Genomic DNA, 17673 nt, shown 5'->3' with positions numbered 1-17673 from the left:
ACTATTTAACTATTTATTACTATTTTCTATTACTAGTTATTATTTCTATGACTATTACTATTTACTAATAGTAATATTACTATTACTATTTCTATTTATTATTTATGGTACAACTGTAATGAAAACAATTTCCCCCGGGATCAATAAAGTATGACTATGACTATGACTATTATAAAACTTTGGTTAGGCCACATCTGGAGTACTGCTTACAGTTCTGGTTGTCCCACTAATGGAAGGATGTTGAGGCTTTGGGGAGGGTGCAACAGAGGTTTACCAGGATGCTGCCTGGTTTAGAGGGCATGTGCTATCATGAGAGGCTGGATAAACTTGGGTCATTTTCTTTGGAGTGGTGGAGGCTGAGAAAGATCTTATAGAGGTTTATGAGATTATGAGAGGCGTGGACAGAGAGTATCTGTTTCCCAAGGTCGAAACGTACATTACCAGAGGACATGCATTGAAGGTGAGCGGGGTAGGTTCAAGGGGGATGTGAGGGGTGAGATTTTACTCAGAGAGTGGTGGATGCCTGGAATAAACTGCCTGATGTAGTGGTACAGGCAAAAAACATTAGCTTTTAAGAAATGTTTAGATAGGTCTGTGAATATGAGGAAGATGGAGGGATATGGACATCGGTGAGGTTTGGATGTTTACGATTTGCTTTTTATCTGGTCCAGCACAACATTGTGGGCCGAATGGCCCGTTCCTGTGCTGTACTGTTCTATGTTCTACAACTCCCTTTGTGAGAATCAGGGAGCTCAATTCTGCCCTCCTGCAGCCTGAATTCAATGGACCTTCAGGAATTAACGTCTATTTCTGAATGGTGTGCCGACACGACCATGGGCCTAGTAGGAACTGCACAGGTTCCATTATAGTGCTTCACTCCGAGTACAAACCAACATTAAAGTTGCTTCAAGCATTATGCACTCTGCATGATTTTGCACTGTTGTTGTTTTACCTTGTACTACCTCGCTGCACTGCTGTAATGAATTGAAATGTATGAACGATACGCAAGATAAATTCTTTCATTGTACCTCAGCACATGTGACAATGATAAACCAATTTAGCGATTTACCGAACAGTTTTATAGCCCATTTTTTATTTTCTGAGGAGAAATGCAATTTAGCATCAGTACTAAATGTAATTATGCTCTCATGAACCAGAAATAGTTATGTTATTTTGTATTTAAGAGGTTTTTGTTGTTCATAAGATGAAGTTATGTACTTTGAAGAAGACCAAAGCACAGGGAAGATGGTCCTGTGTTGGCTGGAATTGGGAACAGTGATCTGTGTTGCCATGACAACAGGAAGACTGTCTGGAACAGGTGTGAACCCTTAAACCGCTCTTGAACAATTCTGTGCTATTTCTGGTGGATATTGGTCATACCTGAAAAGTGACAATTAAATCATCCTTTAGAGTAACTGTATTGCTGACTTTCAGCTGTTACAGATCTTTAAGGTTTGCAGTTTTATGGAATTTCTTGTCATGATTTCATGCAAGATCGGTGAGGTGATCAATATATTGGTTTCCCACACTCAGAATTTTTGAACTGTTACCTCATTTCACTGCCTTCTTTTATTTACTTTTGTCCCTGTAATCAATGCACCATGCAATCACACAGAATGTTCTCAATTTATAAATTTACCATTGACTTGAGAATTCATGGTGTGGGTCAGCTGTCTGAGACACATAACATACTGTTTTCATTTGACTGATTTCCTTTGTTAGCAGTGTTAGCTTTGATTGTGTAATAAAGCGGAGGCCAATTACCAACTTTGCCACTGGATCTGACACCCTGTTATTTATTGGACACAATTGACTTAAGTGAAACCTGTTCTATATGTTAAACCACCAACAGAAGAATCCCAAGCAACTCCTCATTCCTACCTCCATGTCTTCTTTCACTTGCTCCTGCTGATCTCTCAGTTCACCAAAAGCATCGATAATCAGACCTTAAGAGTGGAAACAAGACGTTATTACTTCTTCAGCAATACGCATATCTAGTTAGTGTTCACAGTCAAGTACCAAAGAGATCAAGAGAAAAGCAGAACTGTTTTCGTTAGTGTCCCGAGAGTTTTGTGAGATTCCACAGCTGTTGTACAAAAACCATAGATTGGCTATGTAAATGTTTGTGTATATATTAGACTGAGATGAAGGCATAAACCTCTCTCTCACCATTGCAGTGAGGTAGGTTTCCAATGAGGGAGGCACTAGAATGGTGAAAGCTCAGCTGTCAATGATCAAGTATGGTGGAGCCACTGCACAAGATCGGAAAACACTGCCAGAGGGTTGTAAATTCAGCCAGCTCCATCATGAGTGCTATAGCCTCTGCACCATTCAGCACACCTTCAAAAGGCGATGTCTCAAAAAAGATGACGTCTACTATTAATGACTCCCACCACCCAGGACATGCCTTCCTGTCATTACTACCATCAGAGAGGAGGTACAGAAGCCTGAAGATGCATTTTAGGAACCCCTCCACCATCAGATTTCTGAATGGACACTATACACATGAACATTACCTCACTATTTTTGCTCTCTTGCTCTATTTATTCAAAGAAATATATATATCTTATTGTTTATTTTAGGTATTGCACTGCCACAAAACAACACATTTCACGCCATATGTCAGTGATAATATAGCTGATTCTGATTCAGAAGACCACTGGTAAAGCCTCAGTGCAGCATCAGTTGATGCACTGGCACAATCCTGTGGGAACATATACAAATACTGCCTGTTACACAGAATCTCCTATCAACCCTCTATTATCCAGGTGTTCCACTACGGTTACATGAGAGAATGGGAGATCACTATGGAAATTCAACCCTAATATTTTGAATTGCGTGAGTATAAGGACAACATACACAAAACGCTGGAGAAACTTAACAGGTCAGGCAGCATCTATGGAAATGAATAAACAGTCTTGATGAAGGGTCTTGGCCCTAAACGTCGACTGTTTATTCATTTCCATAGTGCTGCCTGACCTGCTGAGTTCTTGTGTGTGTTCCTCTGGAATTCCAGCAGCTACAGAATCTTGGGTTTCTAATTAAGTGATGTGCAGTCTGTGATAAAATGCTGTCTCTCTGAATACACAATATTAGCCTGCGGGATGATAATGATTGTATTGCAGTGTATGAAGCTAAACAGGCCTTTGCCAGTCACCTAGGAAATACTGCATCAGTAAAACAAACTGTTCGTTCTTGTTGAGGGATCACCGAGGACACAGAACAGCTTATCCAGGTAGGCAGAGGTACACCCATTGCAAAGCGTTACATGGAGCACTTTAATGTTTTGACAATGTGATTACACATCAGATTAAAAAAGGGTGCTATGCTTTCTGTCTTATAGGCAGTGAGATGCACATAAAAAAATAGTCCAAATAGAACTACTTCAATTTGTAGAAAGTTCTGACACAGGTAAAAGGAAAATAATTCTTCATCATTAAAAATGTTCAACACAGCATTGATTCTCAGAAACCTTAGAACACTGAGCAAACAACTGTGTGTGTGCGAGTGTGTTTAGATGATTTGTAGTGTACCTCAGTAACACTGAGCAACACACACAAAATGCTGGAGGAACTCAGGAGGCCAGGCAGCATCTATGGAAATGAATAAACAGTCGATGTTTCGGTCCAAAACCCTTCGGCAGGACTGTTGCTGCCTGAGTTCCTCCAGCATTTTGCGTGTGTTATTTGGGTTTCCAGCATCTTTCTCTTGTTTGTGGCTCAGTAATACTGAATGGTGTTTCTGTACAGATGAATTACAAAGAACGATTAGCTTTATTTGTCACATGTACATTGAAACAGAGTGAAATGCATCGCTTTGCATCAAATCAAATCAGCAAAGTTTGCGCTGGGCAAGTGTCGCCACGCTTCCAGCACCAACGGATTCCACAACCAATGGGCTCACTTTCAATGACTCTACAACTCACGTCTCAGAACTACTATCTATTATTTATTTATTTCTGTGGTTGCACAGTTTGTCCTTTGCACATAGGTTGCTCGTCAGTCTTTGTGCGTAGTTTTCACTGATTCTACTGAATTTCTTTGTTCTATTGTGAAAACCCACAAGAAAATGAATCTCAGGGTAGTATATGGAGACATATATGTACTTTGATATATCAAAAATATTTTGAACTCTTTGATTCTGCATCAGGTTATCTTGACAAAGGATCCAAGCTCTATCAATTGAATAAGACTAGTAGGGCCAGGGCAAGGGGAGAAATAAAGCACGTTAAACTGTATTTCCTTAACTGATTTGTAATTTGATTATTTAAAGTTGAAAATTCAAAATTCAAAGTAAATTTATTATCACAGTATGTCATCATACACAACCCTGAAATTTATTTTCTTGTGGGCATGCTCAATAAATCCGTAATAGACTAATAACCATATCAATGAAAGGACACATGGACTGGGGGTTCAACAGTGTGCAAAAGACAACAAACTGTGGAAAAACAAAAAGAAATAAATAATAAATAGGCAATAAATATCGAGAATGTGAGATGAAGAGTCCTTGACAGTGAGTCCATAGGTTGTGGGCACAGTTCAGTGATGGGACGAGTAAAGTTCAGAATCAGGATCAGGTTTAGCATCATTGGCAAATGTTGTGAAATTTATTAACTTTGCAGCAACAGTACAATGCAATACATGATAAATATAGAAAAAGACTGAATTACAGAAAATATATATATTAAATAGTTAAAATAAAATAAGTAGTGTAAAAACAGAAATTTAAAAAAAAAGTAGTGTGGTAGTGTCCATGGGTTCAATGTCCATTTCAAAATTGGATAGTTATCCCCTTTGGTTCAAAAGCCTGATGGTTGAGGGGTAATAACTATTCCTGAACCTTCCGGATGGCAGCAGCGAGAAGAGAGCATGTCCTGGGTGCTGGGGGTCCCTGATGACGGATGCTGCTTTCCTGCAACAACTTTTTGTGGGATTTTCTACTCAAGGCATTGATGTTCTCAAACCAGTATTAAAAGTGCTGTTTGAAGATAATTTGAAGAAGGTTATGGGTTTGAAGAAGTTTTAATTGTTCGAATTATTCATTCCATTTTTAATCATGTTAAATGCTTGTGAACTTTGGTGATACTCAAAAACTTTGAAAAACCCTGTCAGCCGGCAAAGATGGGCCCAGGGCTCTCTGAACGGTCAAAAGCTTCCAGAAGAGCTTAATCTGGGTTCTCCTCTCCCCAACCAGCCTTTATAATGTTGATTGAGACCCTGTTGCCTTTCAGGGACTCAGTACTTGATTCCAGGGCCTTGGGCGCATCTAAGTTCGGTCTTTCCAGATTTGTTTGTGGTGTGTTTCGGAGAGCAGGGATATGGATGGTCAGTAAAGTGGGGCCAAGATTTAAGTTAATAAGCCTTGTGTCATACCTTGAATGATGGCCAGGAGGATAACAATGACAAAAAAGAAGAACGTAATGTCAAAGACAACACGGTAGAGCTCGTATTCATCTCCAGCTGGGTCTTCAATCTCATCACCAATACCGCCACCAGCTCTTACACCCACATACATGTGGAACAGGTAACACTGTCAGGTAGAGATACAGATGTAGGTTAGAGGACAGGGTCTCTGTAACTTATAAAGGCAACTAAATTTACTGAGATGCAATTCTGCTTTCAGCTGTCTGATGGCCCAGCTCTGATGACGATTCTCTACAACTGTTGCTGTGTTCATCTTAGATTAATCAATTATGATGCAAAAAAAAGGGAAGAACTGCAGACAGTAGTGAAGGTTGTCAAAAGATTTGGGTGGATGTAGACCAGTGGGAAAAATAGGCACAGAATGGCAGATGAAGATGAATCTGGATAAGTGTGAGGTGTTGCACTTTGGGAAGTTTAAATGTATGTGAAAAGTATACAGTAAATAGCAGAACCCTTAGGAGCATTGATGTACTGAGGGATCTTGGGGTGCAAGTCCATAGCTCCCTGAAAGAGGCAACACAAGTAGACAGGGTGGAACACAAGATGAGAGGGGGAATGTTTAAATGAGATGTGTGGGGCAAGTTTTTTTTACCCAGGGAGAATTTGGTCTCACACAGAGAGAAATGAATCTTAGGGAAGTATATGGTGACATATATGTACTTTGAACTTTGAGGTGCCTGGAAATGGTTGTCAGGGATGATGCAGGAAGCAGCCACAACAGTGACTTTCAGTGAGACACATGAATTTGCACGGAGAAGATATTTAATTTCATTTGGCACCATGCTCAGCACAGACATTGTGTGCCAAAGGGCCCCTATGCCCATGCTATACTGTTCTGTGTAACATGAAGAGGATCATGAAGGATGTGAAATATCGCAATAAAGCTAGTAATTAATCTGGAAGACAATTCTATGTGGTCAGAGTTAATTTTCAGTGCTGTAGACAAGGTCTCTAGATCTTCAAAATTATACAGGGATAAGCCCAGGGAAGGTATTTTCACACCGAGGAGTTTACATTGAGCCTATCAGTGTGAATTTGCCACTAATAAGGCCAATAAGGAATACAGGGGAAACTTCTATAGCAAGAAAGTAGTTCAGAGTGTGGAATTTATGACAACCCCTCCCCCCCGCCATACACATCAGGATGTTTGTTAATCAGATTAAAGAATTGAGGGTAATACTGACATTGTGAATCGGTAGTGTGAGAGATTACTCTGTAGCTGTGTAGTTATGGATAGCAGTTATAATTAACAATGAGAACCAGCCTCAGGAAATAAAACCTGTTCATAATTTAACTCCAACTGTGTTAAGGTCATTGAGACTAATCATTGGGTGTTGTGCCTTCTGATTCTGTATCATTGAAATGACACAGGGGGTCGACAACAGATGAATATTCATGCTAATCAGTGCTCATTGAAAACAGGATGAGAACACAAAAGCAATTAATTGACCATCTCCTGTATTAACACTTTGTTAAAGACTTATCCCTGCCACTTAATGTACAGTTCAGACATGTCTGTTTTATCACTTAATATCCTGGAGCTCTCAACACTGTAACAGAGTATATTTTGGTTAACACACACAAAATGCTGAAGGATCTCAGCAGGTCAGGCAGCATCTATGGAAAAGAATAAGCAGTTGACGTTTTGGGCCGAGACCTTTCATCAGGACTTGACCATCTTTTCCATAGTTGCTTTGGATTTCCAGAATTTGCAGATTTTCTCATGTTTGTATATTTTGGGGGTCTGGTGTTAGTGCTCAGAAGCTCTCTGACCAGCCATCAGCCATCAGCAGTTCTGCTGTTTGGGATGTCCACCACTGTCTGTCTGGGTACCATATCCGATGCGGACTTTGGTGACCATGGTTTTCCATATAGATCTATCCCTCGTTCTTTGGATGACTTCCATTTCCTTGAAGTGTAGTCACCTGGCTAGGCTTTTGATGTACATAAGCTGAGGCCTTCCTCTAGGTTTGCTCCCCCCGATCTTTCCAGACAGTGTGCGTTTTTCTAGTTCATCTTTCCGCATGATTGTCCATCATTATAAATATGTAATTCTACAAAGTTACCTGTTGTCAGTGAAAATGTTAAAGTTTTCACTGAATGGAATTATAGCCATTGAAGCTATGATTGATTGTTATTGATGTTTTTATGCTTCAAAAGTATAAATCGTTATGTAGAAAGGGAGAACTAGATTCTCCAGAAGATCTACTGTGTAGCTAAAAAGCCTTTTATAAATCCCAGCTACAGTTTCCATCTGCTTCAGCTCAGCAGTCACAACAGGTGGGAGAAGGAATATAGAACACAGAACATTACAACACAGTACAGGCCCTTTGGCCCACAATGTTGCACCAATCTTATCACCTGTTCTAAACTCAATCTAACCCTTCCCTCCTACAACACCCCCGCCATTTTGCTATTGTCTATGTTCCTGTCTAAGAAGTCCATAAATGCCCCTATTGTATCTGCCCCTACTGCCACCCCAGGCGGGGTGTTCCACGCATCCACCACTCTCTGTATCAACAAAACTTATCTTTGACACCCCCGCTATACCTTCCTTCAATCACTTTCCTCTCGTATCGGCCACTTACACCCTGGGAAGAAGTCTCTGGCTGTCTACTCAATCTATGTCCCTTATCATCTTGTATACCTCTGTTACATATATCATACATATGTTGAAATATTACCACCGAGATACACCTGTTGCTCCGAATAGCTAATTTCTATGCTGTAGAACTTTATGAGGATCTTTATAACTTTAAAAAGAAATTAACAAAAAACTTACTGTCATCATGTCATCACATTTCATATCTGGCTCATCTTCGTCCTCACTCTTGTTATAAAATTTGCGGAAGAAATTGAAAGCCACAACTGTGTAGAGATACACGACGACGGCCAGCAACCCTACGGTCATCATCAGCTGCAAGAAACAGAAAGCTGCAAGTTTAAACTGATGGCCAAGAAGCAATCTCTACCTAGGGAGCATGTGGCTCTTTTGAAAGCAATTGTAAAGAGTTTCATTTCCCTTTCACCCGATTAGTGGGAAGTAAGATGTTATAAAAATGTTGATAAAGGCCTGCTTCTGTGCTTGTGTAAGTCTATGACTTGTAGGTCTTACCTGTTTGCCATTGTGAGTGACAGAGGACAGGATGGTGCGGAGGGTTTTGACACCCATAGCAATGTCCAGAAGATGTGCAGCAAAGAAGAAGCTGTTGTAATGACCAAGGATGGACATAACCAAATACCAGCAAAGATAAAGGAAGGACTGAGAAAATAAAACAGAACTAATTAAACCAAACTATGTTGAAGACCCTGTCATACAGACAGGCTGATTAATTACATGAATTAAATGTATGTCTTTTCAGTATCAGAATGATCTAACAAAAGCCCCACCCTTCCCTTTCTCTTTCTTCATGTATTTTTGTACACTTTGTTAAAGCTTTGCGATGCTAACACCATTGCTTGAATTCGATTGGTTTGCTTTCCATCCAATGCTATATAAAGTACTTTGCTCAAAACATTTTGTTTCAGTGGCACTTTATAGCGTGTCCATGTCTACTTACGTTGTCGGTGAATATCACACCAAACTTCCAGATCTGGTACTTGATATCCAGGGATGTGATCCTACAAATGGGTGAAAGATAAAAACAGGAAGTATTAGATATGTGAAACCTGTGGAAGATAAGTGTGGCTTTATATTTTGGGGGAAATAGTTCCATCTAACATCTTCAGTCATAAAGTTATAACTTTTTATTGAATGATCTAATGCTTTGCTGTCTCCGAGAGGGTTCTGTGAAGCTTCAAGTGGCCTCGAGGCCAAGAAGCCTGGAGATGGGCATAAGCCCATGAACATCAACTCCATTTCTTGCTGATTAAAGCACTGAGGAAGATTGAAATCATCGCGGTGAGGAAGTGTTCAGCGTCATCTACCAGCACCTTGCTTGTTGTTACGTGTCTGTGTGTGGCGGTCTCTCTCTCTCTCTCTCTGCTCCTGAAGGAAGGTCTCTCTCTCTCTCTCTGCTGTCAGAGGATGGTGCTGGAATCCTTGGTCTTGGGCAAGGTTTAATTGACATGGTTTGAGGATTGGGCTCTGTAGTTCATGTTATGATGTGTTTCTGGTTCCTGGTCTCTCCTTTTTTGCTGATCATTTTGATCAGGATGGCCCGCAGATAACAAACTGAGCTGAACGGAATATAGACTCTCTGAGATGTTGTGTTTTTTATTCTGTTTATTGCTTGTTTTTTTTTTGTTGCTGTTGGACAGTTTGTTTTTTTTAATGCACATATGAGGGGGGTGGGTGTGGATTGATGTTTTTCTTTGAACAGGTTCCATGGTTTTCTTTGTCTCCTGGCTGTATTGAAGACAAATCTCACGGTTGTATACTGCATACATACTTTGATGAAAATGTACTTTGAATCTTTGAATAAGGTTATACAACACAGAAACAGGCCCTTTGCCCCATCATGTTAAAGTTGACCACTTACACTAATCCTATACGGATCACATTTTATTCTCTCAATATTTCCATAACACTAACACTCACCAACACAGCGTGGGCAATTCACCTACTAACCCGTACATCCTTTGGATGCTGTAGGAAATTCACGTGGTCACAATAAATAAATAAATGTAAACTCCACACCCAGCAGCATCTCCACTGTTTGTGCTGCTCTGCTGTCTGAGTATTCAAAGCTCCCATTTTGGTATTTGAAGTTAGCTAACCTTCTTCAACTTAAAATTTATCAGCATGGAACTTAATCAGCAGAATCTTATACTATAGTCACAGTGAGAAATCTCATTGGGTGGCATTTGGACCAGATATTCAGTGGCCATTTTATTCAGTACCTCCTGTACCTAATGAAATGGTCACTGAGTGTATGTTTGTGGTCTTCTGCTGGTGTAGCCCATCCACTTCGAAGTTTGACATGTGCATTCAGGGATGCTGTTCTGCATACTGCTGTTGTAATGGTGGTTATTTGAGTTACTGCTACCTTCCTTACTGCTTGATCCTGTCTCATGATTCTCCTCTGACCTCTCTCATTAAAAGGCACTTCCATCCACAGAATTACTGCTCGCTGGATGTCTTCTGTTTCTCACACAATTCTCTGGAAACCCTAGAGTTCGTTGTGCGTGGAAATCCCAGGAGATCAGCAGCTTCTGAGGTACTCAAACCACCCTGCCTGACACCAGTGATCATTCCACAGTCAAAGTCACTTCGATCACATCTCATCCCCATTCTGATGTTTGGTCTGAACAACAACTGAACCTCTTGACCATGTCTGCATGCTTTTACGCATTAAGTTGCTGCCACATGATTGGATGATTAGATATTCGCATTAATGAGCAGGTGGCCATTGAATGTAGATTTATTGTGGTAGCGTTTGACAATAGCAAATAGTATAACAGCCACAATGCTACTGAAAATGAATGTAATTTGGTGGCATGGGCTCCATTACAAAATCAGAACAAAGAATTTGGCTCTATTACAGAATGCTTTGGATCAAATGGACATTTTTAGTATCTCTTGGAAAACCAAGGCAGATACATACCATGAAAGAAAAGAATTATCGGCCGCGGGAGTCTTTTCTTGAGGCACAGTGACATCCAACGCACTCATGTCCATGCCTAACAGCTCTGCGATACGCTCTCTGCCATAGATATCACCATACTTGTCCAACACCTGGGAAAAAAAGAAAAAAATCAATATGCTTGTTTTTCAATGCGTGCTATTACATTTCTTTTCTATAAGAAAATTTGGCACGTAGTTTTCAATAACTTGTTATAGACCTCTCATTATAAAACTAAAAGCATGCCAAAGATCAATAGTTGGAACACCAAACAATCCACAGTTGAAATCTTTGGACAAAATCTGCAGTTAGAAATAAGAGTATTTGAAAAGTCTTATAGTTTTAGAAATTTAGAAATTTAGAATTATTTTTCAAAAATACATAATTACCTTTCTTTTGACAAATTTGTCCCAGTAGTTATTTGGGAAGGACCTATAAATTAATAAAAGAAATATAATTCAATATTACGGTAATGTTGATGCTTTCAGAATAGCAAAACTATCTAATATATGGGATATAACTCGTGTTACACTGGTCTACAGCGTCACTGTGAGGTGAAAAGTGATGGAACAAACTTACTTTCTTACTATATCAGGTATAGTCTACAGTACATGCTGTAACAGAACATAACCGTGTCATTACGTTTACATATATTAAATTTTCATCCACAATAGCCCACTTTCAATCAATCTGCATTGAGTAAATCAATGAAATCCTGCAACTAGTTTAAAAGCTATTTTACATATTATTACCTATACAACTCTTCTGTAATTAGCTTAGAGTTATTGAGTCATACAGCACTGCAGCACAGAAAAAGGCCCTTAGGCCCATCTAGTTCATGATGAAGTATCATTCTACCTAGTCCCATTGACCTGCACCTAGTATTACTTCTACTTTATACTTTATTGTCACCAAACAATTGATACTAAAGCGTACAATCATCACAGCGATATTTGATTCTGCTCTTCGTGCTCCCTGGATTACAAATCGATAGTAAATATTAAAAATTTAAATTATAAATCATAAATAGAAAAATGGAGAGTAAGGTAGTGCAAAAAAACCAAGAGGCAGGTCCGGATATTTGGAGGATACGGCCCAGATCCGGGTCAGGATCCGTTCAGCAGTCTTATCACAGTTGGAAAGAAGCTGTTCCCAAATCTGGCCGTACGAGTCTTCAAGCTCCTGAGCCTTCTCCCGGAGGGAAGAGGGACGAAAAGTGTGTTGACTGGGTGGGTCGTGTCCTTGATTATCCTGGCAGCACTGCTCCGACAGTGTGCGGTGTAAAGTGAGTCCACGGATGGAAGATTGGTTTGTGTGATGTGCTGCGCCGTGTTCATGATCTTCTGCAGCTTCTTCCGGTCTTGGACAGGACAACTTCCATACCAGGTTGTGATGCACCCTAGAAGAATGCTTTCTACGGTGCATCTATAAAAATTAGTGAGGGTTTTAGGGGACAGGCCAAATTTCTTTAGCTTTCTCAGGAAGTAAAGGCACTGGTGGGCCTTCTTGGCAGTGGACTCTGCTTGGTTGGACCAAGTCAGTCATTTATGATATTGACCTCGTGGAACTTAAAGTTTTTGACCTGTCCCACTTGCGCACCACCGATGTAAATGGGGTCATGCGGTCCGCTACTCCTTCTGAAGTCAACAACCAATGCTTTTGTCTTGTTGACGTTGAGGGATAGGTTATTGTCTTCGCACCATGCCACCAGGTTCTTAATTTCCTCTCTGTACTCAAACTCATCATTACCCGAGATACAGCCTACAATTGTTGTGTCATCAGCAAACTTATATATTGAGTTTGATGGAAACTTAGCTACACAATCATGGGTGTACAGTGAGTACAGCAAGGGGATGAGTACACAGCCTTCTGGGGCACTGGTGCTCAGAGTGGTTGTAGAAGAGAGCTTGTCCCCTATTTTTACAGCCTGGGTCTTGTCTGTGAGGAAGTTGAAGATCCAGCTGCAGACCTAGACCATAGCCTTCCATATCCCTCCCATCCATGTACCTATCCAAACCTCTCTAAAACATTGAAATCAAACCTGCATCCACCGGCAACATGTTCCACACTCTCACCACCCTCTGAGTGAAGTAGCTTCCCCTGAGGCTCCCCTTGAACATATCATCTTTCACCCTTAACTCATGACCTCTAGTTCTCATCTGGCCCAACCTCAGTGGGAAAAGCTTGTAGACAAATGCTGCTTGAATTTGCGTGTTTGAGCTATTCTTATAATTTAGAAATGGGTGTGTCTTACGGTGTGTTGAGAACGAGTCGATCCCACTGTCCTTTAATATCATCGTCAGCAGGTTGCTCCGTAATATATGAACCGTCGAATTCTAATTTTCTGGCAAGCTCCTTCTCTCGTTTAAAGATGACCAAAGGAACCTAAAGGTGTTATAGAAAACAGAAAACAATTTCTCTCTGAAATTAATGCCAAGGTGACATATTATTATTTCAGAGAAAATGTTGAGCAAATTCAACACCAAAGGCCAAAGATTCAATATTCACTCTTAGCTTAATGAAAATGGTCCCTCACTACCTGAGTCACATTGAACTACTGAATACCATGCTGCTCATGTTGTAAATGCAAAATGCATAAGCGTCATCCATGCCAGGAGCACTAGACACCTGCACCCATTAACCCCCTCACCACTATTCTCACATTCACAACACCTAGCATAATTGAGGGGAGGAGAAGATGGTGGCGCGACGCAGCACGTGTGGCCGCTCCAAAATTATATCGGTATTTGTTAAGTATGTACCATACACAATCCTGATTTGATGGAAACAGATGTGAGAAGCATGGAGGAACATCTGGAGAAACTTCTGAAATGCCGGCTTCGCTGCCGCTGCTACTGTGCGATCGAGAATCTCTGGAGGGGAAGGCCCCAAATCCTCAGCTTTGCCTATTGCTGGGGCCGGGATCGAAGCGCTCGGCAGAGATGGTGCTTGGTGTCGGAGGCTTGAAGTTTTCGGACGGACTCAAGAGTCGACTGTGGTCGGGTGCTTCCAGGGTGCTGCATCGGCAAGTTTGCGGTGCTGGAGGTTCATGGCAGGGAGAGTTTTTCTTCCTTCTACCGTCTGCGTGAGATGATGGGACTTTCGAGAGACTTTGAGACTTTTTTTTTACCATGCCCATGATCTGTTATTTATCAAATTATGGTATTGCTTTGCACTGTTGTAACTATATGTTATAATTATGTAGTTTTTGTCAGTTTTTTAGTCTTGATTTGTCTTGTGTTTCTGTGATATCATACTGGAGGAACATTGTATCATTTCTTAATGCATGCATTACTAAATGACAATAAAAGAGGACTGCGTGTCCTCATAATCTAATCTAACCTAGCATGTACATACAACCAGTCTGTGTACTGTATATAACAGTTACTTGTGCATTGTGTTTTATAGGATTGCTTTAATATTAATATTTATTGTGTTTTTGTTTGTTTTTATAGTGTTCGTTTTGCTTATTGTGTATTTTTATGCTGCATTGGATCTGTAGTCACAATCATTTTGTTCTCCTTCACATCCTTGTACAATAAACAATTTTGAATTAGAATCACAAAAGTTAAAGAATTAAAGACTGATTAATTCATGCTGACACAACTGTATCTCTATGTTATATTGTTGTACATACTATTTATTATAAATTACTATAAATTGCACAAAGGTTGGGGGTGTTGTGGATAGTGTGGAGGGCTGTCAGAGGTTACAGTGGGATATTGATAGGATGCAAAACTGGGCTGAGAAGTGGCAGATGGAGTTCAACCCAGGTAAGTGTGAGGTGGTTCATTTTGGTAGGTCAAATATGATGGCAGAATATAGTATTAATGGTAAGACTCTTGGCAGTGTGGAGGATCAGAGGGATCTTGAGGTCTGAGTCCATAGGACACTCAAAGTTACTATGCAGGTTGACTCTATGGTTAAGAAAGCATACAGAGCATTGGCCTTCATCAATCGTGGGATTGAGTTTAAGTGCTGAGTGGTAATGTTGCAGCTATACAGGACCCTGGTCAGATCCCACTTGGAGTACTGTGCTCAATTCTGGTCGCCTCACTACAGGAAGGACGTGGAAACCATAGGAAGGGTGCAGAAGAGATTTACAAGGATGTTGCCTGGATTGGGGAGCATGCCTTATGAGAATAGGTTGAGTGAACTCGGCCTTTTCTCCTTGGAGCGACGGAGGATGAGAAGTGACCTGATAGAGGTGTACAAGATAATGAGAGGCATTGATCATGTGGATAGTCAGAGGCTTTTTCCCAGGGCTAGCACAAGAGGCATAGTTTTAAGGTGCTTGGAAGTAGGTACAGAGATGTCAGGGGTAAGTTTTTTTATGCAGAGCGTGGTGAGTGCGTGGAATGGGCTGCCGGCGGTAGTGGTGGAGGTGGAAACGATAGGGTCTTTTAAGAGAATCCTGGATAGGTACATGGAGCTTAGCAAAATAGAGGGCTATGGGTAAGCCTAGGTAGTTCTAAGGTAAGGACATGTTCGGCACAGCATTGTGGGCCGAAGGGCCTGTATTGTGCTGTAGGTTTTCTATGTCCTATGTTTCTATACACATTGCACACTTAGATGGAGACGTAACATAGATTTTTACTCCTCGTGTATATGAAGGATGTAAGTAATAAAGTCAATTCAACTCAATTAAAAGTTGTTTGGTCATGTAATCTTTGGTTCATTTGCCAATAACTTTAAATATCTTTTGGTTACCGACTCTGTGAGTATACTATAACCATCTCTCTAACAAAATAGCAATATTTTTGAAATCTAGCAGAAGTCAGAAAGGACTATAATATGATGTAATACTAACATCTCAATTTGCCATTGTATAAACAGCTACTTTGAAATAATACCAATTTGAAAAGAGAACCTTTCTCATTAAACACAAAGATCAAAAGACAATATAAATAAATGTCCAACATGTGGGTGTATTGCAGATCGTATTGTTGGAAGAAGTTTAGGTTCAGTTTGTCCTTACCTTCAAGTAGTTGTATCCAATAATACACAGGAAGGACAGCAGCGTATGCAGAATCGAGAGGATTTTTAACGTTGGTGCCATATAACCTGTACTCTCTTCAAGGACGTAATAAACCAGTGAATCTTCATCCTCCTCCTCCTCCTCTTCATCTCCATTTCCATTTCCAAAACCTGTGCTTATCATGTCATCCTCAAAGCCTGCCGCTTCAAAATCTTCTTCATCTTCGACCACGGATACCTTCCATGCACAAAAGTGACCCATCAATCACTTGGGAAACTCTTAAGACTTACCTATGTAAATCTGCTGATTTACTAATTTCCGGCCCATCAATGGTGCTGTAAGGGATGGTGGGTTAATTTGGGAAGAAGGGTGGAGGAGGGAGGTGTAAAGATTTTACATTTAAAGAACATTTTTATTTCTCATAATGTCTTAAAGTATATCACAGCAAGTTAAATATTTTTCAAGGATTTGATGATATTATAATATTGATTCAGCAAATAAACTATCCACTATTACATAAATAAGCCCCCGGTTCCCACAGCTCCCTTGACTATACCCCCTCTCACCCTGCCCCCTGTAAGGATATCATCCTTTTCTCTCAGTTTCTCATATCTCCACTGCATCTGTTCTCAAGATCAGACCTTCCATTCTGCTATCTCTGCCATGTGCTCCTCTTTCTGGCAGGTGGTTTTCCCTCTGTCATAGTTGATCAGGTCCTCACATGAATTTTCTCAATTTTCCGGAGTCTGTTCATGCCTCCTCTCTCCCCTGACAGAATAGAAATAGAGGAGACAGAGTCTCCTTGGGCCTCAGCTTCATCTCACTAGTCTCTACATCTACTTTGTAAACCCAGAATGGGATATCACTGTGGTAAACCAAATATATATGTTGTAACTGGGTTACCTGTCTGGACACGCCCCACTGCTGACTGCCCCTGTGGCTCATCCCACAGACCCCTGAATAAAGGCGATTGGGCCTTGGCTCCTCCCCTCAGTCCAGGGGCAGACACTCAGCATGGTGGAGGTCACATTTTACCGCGAATAAAAGCCTTTCAGTACTTATCCTACTTCCAGTCTTTTGGAGTTATTGATGGTGCATCAAGCACAACCCTTCCCCCCTTAGCTCTCTGTGGATATCAACCTGTCTATGGCTCCCTGGTCTATGGAGATGAAGATGGTTTACAACTACCTTCTTGAGGGAAGTAGGAATGAGCCATAAATACCTGACTGCAAATGATACCAAATTTCCCTCGGGATCAATAAAGTATGACTATGACTATGCTCAGATCTGAAAAAATTAGATTATTAGATACTAATAAATTAGAGTAGACACAGAGAGTGGGAATGGTTTACTTCAGTCTTCAATATTAACAGTGAAGTTGGGAGAATTATTGGTTATCAGCAAAACTGGGACCATTTCACATGTGACTTTGGGTGAAACTTCCAGATTTCTCAAAGGGTTTCATCTCTTTGTTTGCCACCACACTTACCTTATAGAAGAGGAGAATAAAGTTGATTGCAAAAGCCACAAACAGGGCTAGGAAGCGAAGATTGTAGAAATTTCTTGATAAGTAATTCTGGTTAAAAGATGGAAAAAGATTTACTTATTGCATGGCAGACAGTGATACTTGTCATTGAATGTTGCATCCAAATTCATTACTTGTATCAATTAAATAGGAATAACCAAAGTCTATTTTATTTCCAGA

The 17673-nt window shown here is 40.5% G+C and overlaps 1 protein-coding gene across 5 annotated transcripts in view; it reads right to left on the bottom strand.

The window, feature by feature from the left end:
- Nucleotides 1-17673, bottom strand: part of LOC140203840 (ryanodine receptor 1-like) — a 575532-nt gene that overhangs the window by 13484 nt on the left and 544375 nt on the right. For 4 of the 5 annotated variants that reach the window (XM_072269965.1, XM_072269967.1, XM_072269966.1 and 1 more), the window contains 10 exons: nucleotides 17458-17544; nucleotides 15969-16205; nucleotides 13245-13375; nucleotides 11380-11422; nucleotides 10973-11103; nucleotides 8987-9047; nucleotides 8542-8688; nucleotides 8209-8343; nucleotides 5376-5532; nucleotides 1882-1946 (listed from right to left, as the gene is read on the bottom strand). In XM_072269965.1, the coding sequence (XP_072126066.1) occupies nucleotides 1882-1946; nucleotides 5376-5532; nucleotides 8209-8343; nucleotides 8542-8688; nucleotides 8987-9047; nucleotides 10973-11103; nucleotides 11380-11422; nucleotides 13245-13375; nucleotides 15969-16205; nucleotides 17458-17544 (1194 nt within the window). Of the gene's footprint in view, nucleotides 1-1881; nucleotides 1947-5375; nucleotides 5533-8208; nucleotides 8344-8541; nucleotides 8689-8986; nucleotides 9048-10972; nucleotides 11104-11379; nucleotides 11423-13244; nucleotides 13376-15968; nucleotides 16206-16261; nucleotides 16304-17457; nucleotides 17545-17673 lie in introns of those variants that run through there. The other variant, XM_072269968.1, reaches the window with a different exon arrangement.

This window comes from Mobula birostris, chromosome 10 (genome assembly GCF_030028105.1).
Source record: "Mobula birostris isolate sMobBir1 chromosome 10, sMobBir1.hap1, whole genome shotgun sequence".
Lineage (NCBI taxonomy): Eukaryota > Metazoa > Chordata > Chondrichthyes > Myliobatiformes > Myliobatidae > Mobula > Mobula birostris.
This window is presented reverse-complemented; position numbering and strand designations above follow the sequence as displayed.